Source organism: Archocentrus centrarchus, chromosome 12, assembly GCF_007364275.1.
Source record: "Archocentrus centrarchus isolate MPI-CPG fArcCen1 chromosome 12, fArcCen1, whole genome shotgun sequence".
Classification (NCBI taxonomy): domain Eukaryota; kingdom Metazoa; phylum Chordata; class Actinopteri; order Cichliformes; family Cichlidae; genus Archocentrus; species Archocentrus centrarchus.
Window position 1 is genome coordinate 2,374,862 of NC_044357.1, and position 15,694 is coordinate 2,390,555.

Consider the following 15,694-nt stretch of genomic DNA (forward strand, 5'->3'; position numbering starts at 1 on the left):
TCTTATATCCCCTCTTTTAATTCTCACTACATGGGGAAAATAATTCAATTTTTGCATCTTTAATAGTTCCATTTTGTATTTTGTGGAATACTGTTGAGCACAGATTGCATACAGTATGTGAATTAATATAATGAACTCCATTATTAAAGTGAATTTTTCTGCAGAGAAGATTAATGTCTGACCTTCCACTGAGCTCTGATGGCCAGTTGCTTTTTCAGCACTCCAAGCATTTTGGTGTTAAATACCATAACACGCTGCGGTTGTTTACATTCTCTTTAAATATTTCAAACCATTTTCAAATGTTTAAAACCTTATATCTGTGTGTTATTCTGTAAATCTTCCCCAACCAATATTTCCACAAATGCCGAAGAGCCCTGTGAAGAAACCCAGTATCATAATTTGAGAACGGTTTGCCAGAATCATTACTCTGGAGATTCAGCCCTCTAATAAATTCAGTATGTATATTTTCAATATTATAGCCAAAGTAATGAATATAGTGCAAGTTCTGTGAATGAGCTGCTCTGCATAGCTTCTGGTTTACCAGTGATGGCCAGAGATGTGGCTGCTCTTCCCAGTTGCCTGTCCTACAAACATTCAGAATCTGAAACCACAGTGAAATGTTGACTATGGCCTCAAGAATGACTAAACCAAACCTTTTAGTCCAAAAGCCGTGGGTTTCATATAACAATAAATAGTGTTTCTTCCCAGTTGTCAAGCGTGGCCTGGAAGGGTTTGTAATATTTTGTAAAAGCATGACTGAATAAGCATGTGGGTTCTTCTGAGGAAGGATTTCCAAGTCCAGACCAGAAAACTATTCCTTAGATGGGGAAGCACCCGTGGCTTTCCAGCATCATAAACATGCCTTTGCATTGTTGATCCACATGATCTAATTTGTGTCTACTGTGTGTGAGTCTGACCGTGCAAAGCTTTAAATCAGTAAAATGTTATTTAATCATACACCTATTCAATAGAGCTGGCTCAGCTAATCATGAAGTATTGTTCAATATATCACCACAAAAAAAAAAAAAAAATCAGCGAAAACCACCTTTTGACAGCCTTTCAAGTGAAACTTTTCTACTATTCCTCTAAACTGTATTTCACTTCAAGCACAGATGGGTATGCACACATACACACACACACACACATACATATCTTATTACATCTGCCAGACAAGTCTGCTGTGGGATATGTCCCAGGAGGGTCCAAACAGACCCTTTCCTAGTTGGTACGCACGCACGCATGCGCGCACGCACGCACGCACACACACACACACACACACACACACACACACACACACACACACACACACACACACACACACACACACACACACACACACACACACACACACACAGTGGGAGGTGTGACACCGATACGGTAACCTTCAGTCTCTCTGGCAGAAGCCAAGGGAAAGAGCTCTCTGCTCTGTAAAAGTGATTTGCCAACATATCCTGCAAAGAATCCCAAATTTACGTGTCTGGATTTACTACAGACTGAAAATGATCCCATCTCCCCTCTAACACGGCGCGCGACACAACGGCCGACCGGCCTCTGAGTCCGCGAGGGCCTTTTAATGCACCGGATCAGCTGAGCTCCGTGCCGCCTTCCTGATCAGTGTTTTCTCCTCCAGGTTCACAGAAGCAGGAGGTGGTCTGCAAAAGGCTGGATGACAACTCGGTGGTACAGAACAACTACTGCGACCCAGACAGCAAACCCCCAGAGAACCAGAGAGACTGCAATACTGAGCCGTGTCCTCCAGAGTACGTAATGCTCACTTGTGATTCTTTTCTCTTTATCAGCTGATTGCGTTTGTAAAATCTGTAAAATTACAGAGAAAAATGATGAACAACAGTGTTACAGGGCCCAAGATGAAGGTGGCATCTCCAAATTGCTTATTTTGTTTCACAATTTACAGTACAGTTTACAGTAATAAAAAAAAAGAGAGACGAACACTTAGACTTAATAAACTTCCATCCATTTTCATCAGCTTATCTGGGTTTGGGTCAGCAGTCTAGCAGAACTGTGTAGACTTCACCAAATACTCCCTGCAGCTTATTTAGGTTGTTAATGCCCTGAAACGGGAATCCAAGAGGTGTCCGAGACAGATGCCCCAACTCCCTTACCTGGCTCTTTTAAACGCCTTTGAAGAATTTCATTTCCCCTGTTTGTGTCTTATTCTTTCAGTGAGGGGCAGGTAAATCGTAAATCTACAGCTTAGACTTTAGGCTTAGCTCGCTTCATCATAACAGATAGTTGCACAGCTGCACCGATCCACCCATCAATCTTCCACTACATTTTTCCTCACAGGATTTCCTGAAAGAAACCTAAAACCAAAAAATATTTGTAAATATTTTCTGACTTACAGAATTGTGTCTCCGCTAGGTCCTGCACTTCAACGACCCTGTTTAGCTCAGTATGTTTATATGAAGAGTTTAGAAAGCAATTATTAAGATATTCAGACATTGTGAAGTTAATACAGGAGATGAAGCTGGAGGTGACAGAGTTGACGTTGCTAAGCTTGTCATTGGAACTGACCAGAAGGGACAGGATTAGAAATGAGTACATCTGAGGGACAACTCAGGTTACGTGAATTTGAGACAAAGTTAGAGAGGCAAGGTTGAGATGGTTTTGACATGTGAAGATTAGTGATCGTGGATATAGTGGGCAAAGGATGTTGAATGTGGAGCTGCCAGGCAGGAGGAAAAGCAGAAGACCACAGAAAAGGTTTATGAATGCACTGAGAGGATATGCAGATGGTTGGTGTGACAGAAGAGGATGTTAGGGGATAGTGTCGCTGTGGCAACCCCTAAATGGAGCAGCCAAAAGAAGAAGAAATACTGGAAATATTGGAAAATAACAAATGCTGGAAATATTGGAAAGTGAAAAGAAGTTCTTGATTGCATCGTTGCTTGTCTGTTTTTGTGTGCTGCTTAAGTTTTGGCCACCTTTTCCCATGCTGCTTCACATATTATCATGAAGTTAATAAGCAAGCAGTTGCTTATTGAATTTAAGTACATATTTGTTAACTTTTAGCTCTGTTTTTGGTCTCATTCAATTCATAAATTTTTGATGTAATTTTTTTTTTTTTTTGGAAAACCCCTGGAAACAAAACTCATGAGAGCAGAAGGAATTAAACAAGTGGTACAGTTTACGAGTTTTGCTGAAGCATGCTAAAATGCTTTGTGGATTTGACAAGATATTTTCTATAAGTTCTTTGATTGCAGACTGCGATCAACTGAGTTCTGTTTTCTTACCCCTGCCAGTTCAAGTGCATAATCCTTTCTATGGTTGCCATTGCAGAACAAACAACTCTGGCTGCTGTTCATCTGCAGTGAGTGTAGGCTGTCAGTACGCTGTTTACCTCAGCTGTCAATAAAACTGCAGTGTCAATATCCTGGGTGTCTATTTACTCTGGAGGAGGCTATAAAACTTTGTGAAAGGAGCCCGACGTGAGTCAGTGATACTGAGGTGAATTTTTGAGCATATCGCGAACTTTTCTGTTGGTAAGCGCTGCTGTTTTTGCAGCTGTTAGCTGCTGTTAGCCTGCATTAGTGAAACTTTCTCTGAAGTGGATCTAACATTGTTGGACTCAGACACTTAGCAAATAAACTCTCATATGATGAAAGAACAGAATCAAACTGCTTATCAGATGGAAAGTGTGATTTTTAGGAGAACCTCACATTAGCTGGCATAATGTTAGATTCTAACCACCTGCTGTTTAGCTGGCTTGTTGTCAGCTGTCTAATCTGCTTACAATAAGTAATGGTGATAAATAAGCATGTTTATGCATGTTTTTGCGTGTTAAAGCCCTGACTTCACTTCAGGTGATGGGGCTTGAGGTGAGAAAGAAGAGGATGAGGTGGGAATGAGGGAGGAGAGTGAGCAGTGGTGGAGCAGGAGAAGGAGATCATGAGAATATATATAGTATGCAAATGTTAAATGGTCCTGCATAGTTTAAAAGAGCTATTTCTGATCTTTAAAAGTAACTTATAAGGTATACTGTGTATGTGGCTCGTCTCTAGCCACATACATAAATGGGATTAGAATAGAATAGAATGCCTTTATTGTCATTATACAGGATGTACAATGAGATTGGAGGGCCACTCCTGTTCAGTGCCATGTAACAGAAAATCAAACTCTCTAAATGAAAATAAAAATATTACAAAAATATTATAATCTAGTATAATCAATATGATCAAGAGATATACAGAAAATAAACAATGTGTAAAATATACAAAAAATAGAATGTATAAAAATATATACATACATACCTACATTGGTGCATCTGTACATTGTAAGAAAGTAAATGCGTGTATACATATAATAATGAAGATGATGAATATTGCACTTGGTGAATGAATATTGCACTAGTGAATGAATACTGGATATTACACAATATAGGAATGTTAGATATTGTTCAGTATGAATGATATAATATTGCACAGAGATGTGGGTGAGTGTGTGAGTTCAGGGTGGTGATTGCTCTGGCAAAGAAACTGTTCCTGAGTCTGTTTGTTCTGGCTTTGATGCACCTGTAGCGCCTGCCAGAGGGCAGCAGGTCAAACAGGTCAAAGCCAGGGTGTGAGCTGTCCTTGATGATGTTCCTGGCTCTGCTGATGCAGCGGGAGGTGTAGATGTCCATCAGGGAGGGGAGAGGGCAGCCAACGATTCTTTGTGCTGTCTTGACTACCCTCTGAAGCCTGACCCTGTCTGCCTCAGTGCAGCTGCCGTACCATACTGTGATACAGTGCGTCAGCAGGCTCTCAATGGATGAGCGGTAGAAGGTCAGCAGCAGGTTTGAGTTCAAGTTGTTCTTCCTGAGGACCCTCAGGAAGTGAAGTCGCTGCTGAGCCTTCTTGATAACAGCTGTGATGTTATCTGACCAAGAGAGATCAACAGAGATTAGGTGGGGCAACACAGTGGCTTCCACAAACCGGTGCCTGCTCCTATGTATTTTTAATGGATTTTTTCAAAGTTTATGGGAATGCATCAATTTCTAGGAAGCTGTAATTGCACACTAATCAATGCATTTTTGTCACTACAAAATGATTTTTTTTCTATTAAATAACTTCAAAAAATGACTTACTGTACCTTTCATGTTGTTGAAAGAAAAAGCCTCCATGAAAATGAGACTGACTCGTCATATTAATTCGCCTTCAGTGAGCCCTAGTTGTAAAATGTGTTTGGAAGAAAATAATAAAATAAAAATGGCAGTGATTTATAACTTCATATGTTAACTATTTTCAATATTTATATGTGCCAAAAATAAGAGCTCTGAAAATGACCACCTGTGTTTGATTGTTTTGGCATCCTTACCAGTCCTCAAGGGGTAACACACACGTATACAGGTGCAATATGAACTTGTGTTTGGTGGCCAAATGTCTGTAAATCCCCTCGCTGTAGCTGGAAGAATGGCCAGACTCACTTCAATAATGTCTGGAAAAAGAGGGATTAAATGCATCAGGTTAATTAGTTTCAGACTAGCTGACAATTATTTGTGTATAAGAGTGAGTGCCGGTGTCTGTCAGCTGGGTGTCAGCCAAAAAAACTGATAGTATTGTAAATCTACTGTATCAGCGGTAATTTGTTTTCATATGTTCAGACTGCAGTCTGGGGTAATTTATTTTCACATCTGTATTCAGTGGACGCAGACTTGTGGTATCGCATTTATTTTGATTAGTACTAGAAGGCTGTGGCAGCGCTTGTGTTTGTGTGCGCGCGAAGTTAAGAGCTCACGTGGCATTTGTGTTTGTTAAGACGGCAAACACTCCTTCTGCAGCGTCAGGAAAGGCCAACTGAAGGAGACCATGTAAACACAATTGTTTTAGAATAGCCAGGGTTTTATGGGCGCCGGCAATAAAAGCTAACACAGATGTTTGAACATGTCGTTAATTCTGTATACATTCCTTTAGATGATGTAATATCTCAGAGGCTGGATGTGTTTGGATGGCTGTTGTCTGTGTAGTTTTATGATATTAATTCTAAAGTCTGGAGGGGGTTGGATAAGACTGGGTCCAATTTTCTCAAGTTCAAAAGCTAATTACCCTGACATGGCATAGCATTGGACACTAAAACATTAGTTACCTGTCAGCCAGGCAAAAAGAAAAGTGTAACTGCCTACATCAAGATATTTTGTCCTAAATAATTTTCTTTTATGTTAATGAATTTGGACATTACTGCTAATATCACACCAAACAGCTTTGAAAATACTAAAGCAGTTTTTTTTTGAGCAGTTTTGTAAAAGCTTTACTACCTTTCTTACTGTCAACTGATACCACTCTCTTGTCTGTACATTAATAGATAGATTTTAGTTAAGATACACTTTGAACACTTAAAAACAAAAACCCAACCTGACAGAGACTTCTTAAGTACTGCTTTTTCTAAATACAACCAGCCATAAGAGATCTTTATCCAGATTTAATTATCTCAAATTGATTGAATTAAATGAAAGATTAAAATTGACTTTTTTGCCATTTTATGAAACTTTTGATACTGCAGAATATTAAAGTTTAATGCCTTGGAGTAGTTTCCTTCTTTGCTTCTCTGGTAATGTAGAGTGTAGTAAAATAATTTAAATGCTCTGTACTTTTAGTATGTTTGTAGTGAAATTGTGAAATCACTCTACAAGAAATCTCTTCCGTCCTCCAGATGGTTCATTGGCGACTGGTCAGAGTGTGCGAAGACGTGCGATGGTGGGATGAGGACGAGGACAGTCCTGTGCATCAGGAAGATTGGTCCTGCCGAGGAGGAGACCCTGGAGGACACTCACTGTCTGACTCATCGGCCTATCGAAAGAGAGTCCTGCAACAACCAGTCCTGCCCTCCAAAGTGGGTCACTCTGGATTGGTCTGAGGTAAGGACAATGATTATAAGTGTTTTTCTGTAACTCATTGCACTGTCAAGATTTTCTTTTAACACCTTCCCTTCCCTCTCTAGTGCACACCTAAATGTGGTCCTGGCTTTAAGCACCGCATTGCATTGTGTAAAAGTAGCGACCTGACCAAGACCTTCCCGCCTGCCCATTGCCCGAGCCATAACAAACCTCCAGTCCGAATCCGTTGCAGTTTAGGGCGCTGTCCTCCTCCCCGCTGGATCCCTGGTGAATGGGGACAGGTAGGACTGCACCTCCCTCATATCACTAAGAACTTCCTACACAACAGTATGGCGGTTAATCCTACTTGCATGTTTAAAAGACAACGCTTGCACAAATTGCGTTCCATGTGAATGATGAATGATTTGTATATTTTACACCTGGATGAAATACTGGGGATTCCAAGCAGGCCTGTGACGCGTGTGTGCATAGGGGCTGTGTTTGTATTTGTGAGTCCAAGAGTTAAAACAGGCCTGGAGTAAGCGATCGGCGTCAGTAATATCCTCTTGGCTGTTTGAAGTTTATCTGCACGTCAGACCAGGCCTCTCTGTCACTTCCAGGAACAGGGTTTTGAGGAAGACAGAGGAGTAGAATTTTTGGGCTCACCCTGATATGACTTAGTACGCTCTGAAAAAGCTGCTCAACTCTTTACAACACAGCTGACTCATATTGCCGAGGGGACGCCAAAAAGTCGTGCGTCAGAGATAGTTGTATCTACAAAAAAAGTATGGCTTGTTATTTTGTAGGATTTGTTAGTAACTCAGTGTAGAAGTGGAATTTTAAACAGTTTGCTCTGATGTTTAGAAGGTGGTTGTGCAAGGATTTTGTGCTCTGCTGGAGGTGATGTCATAGTTTCAGCTGTGCTGATCAGGTCAGAAGTCAAAGGTCGAGAGTCAGGCAGTCTAGGTCGCAGCTTTCCCCTGGCTTCTTTTCGTATCTGCCATATGCACGTTAAAGCACACAAATATCGGTAACACACCTTTACAATTCAGTCAGTCATAAATGAAGCAGGCCTAAATGTTAACCTCAGCATGGTCCATCAAAGGACGGGCTTCTTGCCATGCTGAGCCAAGGTTAATACCTCATAGAGCAACAGCTGGAGTCTGCTCTTACACAGCGCTTTCTGACACACTGCAGAAGTGTGTGTTTGTGTGTGTGTGCGTGTGTGTGTGTGTGCGGGGGGGGGGGGGGGGGGCAACACTCTCTCTCCCTCTCTCTGTCTCCCACCTATTCTGTTTTTCTGGCTGTAATTACAAGCTTAGCCTCCACTACTCTAGTCTCTTTCTGGCCAGCTTACCCTCAAAGCGCCAGAAAGGGGGGATTGTTGCCAACTACCAAGATCCCGGTCTCCCAGGCCAAAAGGTCCCCAGTTCAAATCCCACTAAAGTTGCACCATTGACGTACGCCATCTGTCATAGCTTGCAGCGGGCCCTAATAAAGACTCTCTAATTGGGAAGGGATGACATGCAGGCTCACTGATCTGAGGCAGTTAGAGAGGATCTGTGAAGGTGACAGAAAGCAGGGGGGTGGGGTGGGGGTTGGCTGGGTTTATATCGCACACTCGTACACGAGCACACAGACATAGTTATGGCTCACAGGTGTGTTATTTCTCAGTCTTTCCAACATCAGCTCAGATGCATAATTCCATTTTAGAGTCGAAAGTGTGCTGGCACTCACACCTTTTGTTTTTTAATTATTTTTACTAGTTTGTTTCTGTCTCTTTTTTTCCTCCTACAAAGGAGATTAGTGGCTGCCCACAAGGCCAATCTCACTTTTTATAACAACTGGCACACAAAGAGGCAGGAGCACATTTTATGTCCACCAAAGCAAACTTTTTATGTATCAACAAAGCAAAGTTACGGTTGTATAAGGAATACAGCCTTAAAGTGCAGAATCTGAGCTGTAGTTTGAGAGGTTAGACAATAAGACTGCGTTAACCTTTGAGCAATTGCAGCCATTCTTATTTTGGACAAATTAACATATTCATAAATATAATATTTAGTACTTCTTGGAGGATCCGTCAGGCTTCAGGCAAGAAGCCTGAAGTCTGAAAGTAATAGAAATCCCCCAAAAATGGGGTTCCTCCTTTGTGATACTTTGCCAGGCCTTTACTGCAGTTGCTGTTTGCTCATGGGTCCTTCGACCTTCAGTTTTGCCAAAAAAGAACTCCTCCAAACTCTAAATTGTTAGTTTTGCAATATGTATTGGGTTGTTTTAATGCTGCCTTCCATTAAATCATCAATGAGAACTAGTGACCCAGCACAATTAGAAGTCATGCATGTCAGTGCATAACACTGTTTCCAGCACGAGGATGTATTATGTTTTGGATCATGTGCTGTTCAATGGCTTCTCAGTTTATTTGCTCTTTCATCATGAATCATGGCAGACTTGGATAATGATGTGTTTACCTCTTAAAGGATGTTCTTCACTTGGCTGGATGCTTTTTTTTTTCCCATGGAAAGGATGCTGCGATCATTCACCACAGTTATCTTCAGTGCATATCCAGGACATTTTATGTTGCCAGTATACTTGTCACACTGAAATGTTTCAGCTTATCAAACAAATTTTATATTGGAGAAAAACAAGTATTAAGTATCAGACACAGTAAATAAGAAATGCAGTTTTTAAATTATGATTTCATTTATTAAGGGGGAAAAGATCTTTGATTCAAACTACTATAATCAATTAAATAAAATTCAATTAAAAAAACTTTGATAGTTTAAACTTGAAGACAGACATATCTCCACATTTCTTTTTGTGAGCAAAATTACTACCTAATCTAAGTCTTCGGTGTACTAGTGCACAAAAATCTCTTGACAAGCAGTTTGCAAAACAGATATTACAAAATACTTCACAGTAAGAGGAAATGAGCAGAGGGAAAGAAAAGGAGGAGGAAAAAAAAATCAAACTAAGTATAAAGTTAAAAGAATGCCAAAGGTACATTTTTCAACCTCAGTTGACCTGCACAAAGTTAGGACATGGAATTCAGATTGAGGAAGGTGACTCTGGTTTGCTCTGTCTGCTCCCTCACTCTGTGTCCTGGTGATTGTTTGATTGGATCAAGTTGTGTGTACATGTGTGTGTGTGTGCATGCAGGGATTATGATGGCTCACTGTGCGTCTAGTTGCATGAAGGAGCACAGACTCTCTGCCTAGTACTCAGGGTCACAGAGAAAAGATAGTCCTCATTTAACTTGTTAAATTTACTGGCTAAATATGGTCTTGTGCAGATGAGGACTTTTGCTCTGGTGCTTTCTGTTTCAGTGTTCAGCACAGTGTGGCCTGGGCCAGCAGATGAGGACGGTACAGTGTCTGTCCTACACAGGACAGCCATCAAATGACTGTGCAGAGTCCCTCCGACCAGCAACCATGCAGCAGTGCGAGAGCAAGTGCGACGCCACCCCGATCTCCAGTGGTGATGGTGAGTTGATGAAATGTGCCCGTCACATTTAATGACATTGGCCGAACTTGTGAAAAGTTGTCTTCTTGGAGTTTTCATCATGGTCGAGAAGAAAATTTCTGGTCTCCAGTTTCTTCAAATACAAAAGCTGATGGTTTTATACACATAGATATTGTGCTGTATATGCACAGCTTTTACACAAAGCCCTGATTGAAAAGGTTATAAACTGTCTCTATCTTCATCTTCACTGTTCTACTATGACCTAAACACACTTGGATGACACACTCTTCTACACTTTGCCAGCAACATTAATCTTTCCAGTGAGCTTGGCTCCTGGTCAAAGCGAAGCAGCTCAACCCTCCATATACACTTACACATGATGGATGGCTATTCAGATACGTAGAGAAGGGGCCTTCGATTAGCCTGAATGGAAAACGTGAGCAGCGTTTACAGGCTGGCTAATGGGATTAGCTGTAGGCTAATTGTTCCTTTACGGACAGCAGTGAGGCAATGTCTCGTTTCATTTGGCTCTGCGAAGGCAGGGGCCAAAGCCTAATAAGGGAAGACACTCTGATCATGATAAGGCATTTAGAGCACTGCCTGTCTGGCAACAGGCAAGCAGTGTGGGTCTATCTGTGTGTGTATGTGAGTGTGCGTAGTAGGGATGGCAGCCAGCCCAGTTAGTGAACGAGGCCAGGATCTGTCTTAGTCTCTGCGTCCAAGTATAGTTACAGTTTTATTCTATTCAGACTTGAGGGAGATCCATAAGCTCTCGTGCAGCAGTTTAAGTCCAGTTTGTGCATCTCATATATGCTGCTCAAAAAACAAAAAAAATCAGAGTATAACATCAAGTCAGTTAAACCTCTGGGATGCTGATCTGGTCAGTTAAGAAGCAGAGGGGGGTGTTAATCAGTTTCAGCTGCTTTGGTGTTAATGAATTTTACAGCAGGTGCACTAGAGGGGCAACAGTGAGACAGCCCCCAAAGCAGGAATGGTTTTACAGGTGGAGGCCACTGACAGTTTTTCTCTCCTCATCTTTTCTGACTGCTTTTTCACTAGTTTTGCATTTGGCTAGAGTCAGTGTCACTACTGGTAGCACGAGGCGATACCTGGAACCTACAGAGGTTGCACAGGTTGTCCAACTCCTGCTATCAATCCAGTTTCAATTAGGAAACACTGTTTTTCATGCCAATCACAACTTCAAGTGACTGATAACGTTGTTCAATGGCAACTGAATGTACATAAAAGTACAGTGCTGTGAAAAATTATTTGACCTCTTCCTGATTTCTTTGTTTTTTTGCACATTTGTCACACTTTGTTTCAGATCGTCAAACACATATTAGTCAAAGATAACTCGTGTAAATACAAAATACAGTTTTTAAATGATGGTTTCTTTTGTTAAGGGAATGAAAGCTATCCAAACCTCCCTGGCCCTGTGTGAAAACTGTTTTACTCTTAATGGGACCAAACTTTATAATCTTTAAATAAAATTGACACTAATCAACGAGATAAACAAGCATAAATAAACTCATCAAGAAAGAGTTTACTGAGGTTATAGATCAAAAAAGAAGTAGAGTCATTTTCTTATAGATTTCTATAACATCTCACTCCTTTATTTAAATCATAGGAGTCGCCTCCTTCTGGCCATTAGAACGAATGCAGCTTTATCTGACATATTAATATACAGTCTAGGGAAAATAAAAGGTTATAAGGTTAAAGGGTGACAATATGTAAATGATGTCATTTAGTTTTCTTCTGCCCCCAACAGCCTAAAGATCATGTTATTTTAGGTGTAAAACTTTCTGATTTTATGATAAGGAGTCAAACAAATGAACGATACGTTTTCCTAAACCTTTGCCGTCATTAACCAAGCTTTTCTTTTTCTCTGCAGAATGCAAAGATGTAAACAAAGTGGCTTACTGCCCGCTGGTACTAAAGTTCAAGTTCTGCAGCCGGGCGTATTTCAGACAGATGTGCTGCAAGACTTGCCAGGGACACTGACCCCTGGAACACAAGACCAAGACTTAGCGAGAAAAGAAGATAGTCACAAAGGCAAGGACGATGGAGGGATACAGTGCTTAGAGGGTGAGAAGAAAACAGGAGACTGGAAAATGCACCCCAACTCTGGACCGGTGGAAGAAAGAAAAAGAGATCAGCGTTGTTGAAGGAAGGGAGAGAAGAGAGGACTTCCCTGTTCATCACATCTGATACTCCTGCCCTCTGTCGTGGTGGAATGTAAACCACTGCTCAGCCCATAATGCTGACACAAACATTTTTATTATTATTATTATTTTTTTTTTACAATTTCACTTCTGTGAAGTGAAACTTGGAAGATTAACTCTTGGTGATGTTATTTTTTATTATAATAATAATTATTAATATCATTGTTAGTCTTCCTCTGTGTTTGTTGTTTTTAATGAATCCAAAGTGCTGGACACATCGCTCACAGAGGATGTACCCCGGAGATTTGAAGAGGGGGATGGGAGTCAAACATATTCAGACTCCTGTCTTTGGGACGACTGTGATGGTGCTATTGGCAGGCAGACTTCTGGCTTCGGTGCACTTTTTCATGTAAATACCAATTTACTGGTTAAATACAACAGAGAAACCCTGTTGGTGTACTGTATATTTATTGTACAATCCCAAACAGAGCTGATATATTGTCCTCGGATCATGTTTGTGCCAGATAGTAGCCTACTGTCATGGAAAGGAGTGTAATGTGATTGAAATCTTATTCAGTTTCTCTGTGCTTGAGTGAAAATATAACATACTGTAACATATGTTAAACCCTTGTATACTGTAAGGATTTGTATATTATATATATGTTAATCCAGGGCCAGAAAATTCACCGTGGTTATTGGAGAGTTTTAAATCTTTATTTTCTTCCCTAGCTGGGTGCCTTAGTTCCTAATAGTCAAGTAAAAGTTCACCCAAAATCATATTTTCAGACAGTGCCTACACCACATGAAAACTTACTGAGCAGGCCTTTGCTAACGTCCCACTGAGGAGCTTTCAGGTCAGAATTGAAGGATTGATATTGAAGGAGGATTTTTTTTTTTGTGAAGCAGCCTGTTGATTTGAGTTATACTGCAGTCACCATTACACACTCGCTTCAAGGAGCTTTTTAAGTGTAAGTAATAGTTCAACAGTTTGAGAACTTGCCTTCTTATCAGTTATTACATATTAGCTACGGTGGTATGAATCAGCCTACCAGCACTCCTAAAGCTCACTAATTAACAAATAATAATTCATGTCTACAAAAACATAGAGTATTAAAAGTCACCATTCAAATATAATTTAGGACATAAATAAGTGTTTATAATATTGCATCACTTGTGCTGCTTCAGACAGTGAAGGTGATGCTTCAAGGAGGACTAATAAGATGGTCAAATGTAGCCCACCCATTCGTTCGCATGAAAAAGACGCTCGCTGGCACATAGCTCCGAAAAGCCTGGTTGGGCTCACTGAGCATGTGCACTGGTGTCCTTCTCTAGCTGAGTCAACTTAAAAAAAAAACACACTTTCTGCTAATGAAAAAAAATAAAAATATTTTGGTTGTGACATGTGACACTTTTTCTTATGTGGTTTAAATGAACCCAAACTAGTTAATTAATGAGATTCAGAGTGTTAAAGAAGGCGTTTCGCCTGCTTTCTAGCCTTCAGTTTAGACGAAGCTAACATCTCTGTTAGAAGCATGAGAATGGGATTACTCACAAGGTAGTGAGTAGGCCTCTTTCACGAAATAATGAGGTATTCCTGTTAAATAAACACACAAACACCACTTTTGTTGGCAGACTATGGAACTGGGCTTCACTCTGCTGCTCACAGACCCCACATCCAACCCCCTATCCCCATCCCCATCCCCATCCCCATCACCTTCACCTTCACCATCATTATCTTAGTCCCTTAATGAATAGAACAAAAACAGCATACTCATTGGTGCTTACCCTCCTCTTGTATTGTATTTTTATTTTTAATTTCCATGAAATACTATGTTTACCTCTTCCTTTCCTCCTGCTATGCTTCGAGGGTTACGGCCTTCCCGGGCTTCTGGTGCTATCAAGCGGGTGCTTCCATTCAAACCCTTTCCAGTGTGCTAAAAAGAAAAACGTGAGGCTGGATCCAAACAATATGATAAAAATATACTTGTCAAAATCTCTGTTGGTCAATGCTGGTCATGTTATTGTTAAGTTTGTATCTGTTTATACCTCACACTGGGAATGTTCATTTTTAACTGTGTATTGTCGCTCGTACAGCCAACAAAACGGACACGCCCCGAGCAAAAGCGATCACTTCACCCAGGTGATGTTTGGCTTGTGAAAAGGGAACAGCATTCAAAGTGAGTGTGTGAGGATCTCATCAAAGCTGTTAACACCAACAATCTAATTTTGCTGCTGCTACGTTTTTCGTAGCCACCTTCAGAATGACAGTGCTGAGCAGATTTTATTGGGAAGGAGAGTGGATGCTGCGTTCAGAATCAGCTGAATTCAAACTGCTTGGACTGACTCATCCACTGGCTGTGGGATTAAGAGGCTTCAGAGAAAAGAGAACTCAAACTGGTACTCGTTGCTGTGAACTTGGATGTTTGAATGTCACATTGCTTCTAAACGTACCTAAAGTGCAAGCGAAATGAAAAGCGTCATGTGATTAGCTGCATATATTTTGTATTCAGTATTATTGTTGGTACACTGTTACTAATTTTTTTTTTCAAATGTAAATTATATGCTAATTTATTGCGTTGTCTCACTTGTACATTTATTTCACTGCATGCAAACTGAAACTTAGCATAGTGAAAAAAAATGCAGTGATACGGCCCTTCACCAACATTTTTTTTTAAGTAGACAAATGAATAAAAAGAGCAGCTTTTAAACAGAACTCTCTGTTAATGCATTCATTTTTGCTATGCTTGTCAAAACATATTAAAGCATGCAGCCTTCCTTGTTGTGTATTAACCCTGTGACATCCAGTTATTACTTAGATGTCATGGTTACTTCCGTCATTATTTGCAGTTTTAGTTTAGTTTAGTTTTTTCACTCAGGTTGAGCGGTTTGGACACAAAGAGGTAAAGTTAGTTTGGCTCGTTTGGACGTGTGCAGAGGAGCCAGGGTGAGACAAAGTGAGCTGGAGGCAGATCATCTGCTGTGGTGACCCCTAAAGGGAGCTCCAGAAAGGGTGAACTCAGAAAAGGTCTTTTTTAAAAAAGCAAATATTTAAAAAAAAAAAAGATGCAAATCTACTAAAGAAGTAAACTTGTGGAATTGTGATGCATTACAAATATTTACTTCAGTATGTAATTTAAAAAAAAAATGTTTTAAAATAATGTGGTTTAATAAATATACTGCTCAGGAAAAATGAAAGGAACACTAATGTGGAAAAAATCATGCTGGATATCTAAACTGATATGGAGTGGGTAATGTGTGAAGA

General features: G+C 40.4%; 1 protein-coding gene across 1 annotated transcript in view; it reads left to right on the forward strand.

Moving 5' to 3' along the window:
- adamts6 (ADAM metallopeptidase with thrombospondin type 1 motif, 6) overlaps positions 1–15,127 on the forward strand; it is a 74,795-nt gene extending 59,668 nt beyond the window's left edge. The window contains exons 23-27 of the mRNA XM_030743336.1: positions 1,631–1,760; positions 6,649–6,853; positions 6,937–7,113; positions 10,135–10,291; positions 12,162–15,127. Of these exons, the coding sequence (XP_030599196.1) occupies positions 1,631–1,760; positions 6,649–6,853; positions 6,937–7,113; positions 10,135–10,291; positions 12,162–12,271 (779 nt within the window). The 3' untranslated portion in view covers positions 12,272–15,127. The remainder of the gene's footprint in view (positions 1–1,630; positions 1,761–6,648; positions 6,854–6,936; positions 7,114–10,134; positions 10,292–12,161) is intronic.
- Positions 15,128–15,694: the final 567 nt, after the last annotated feature.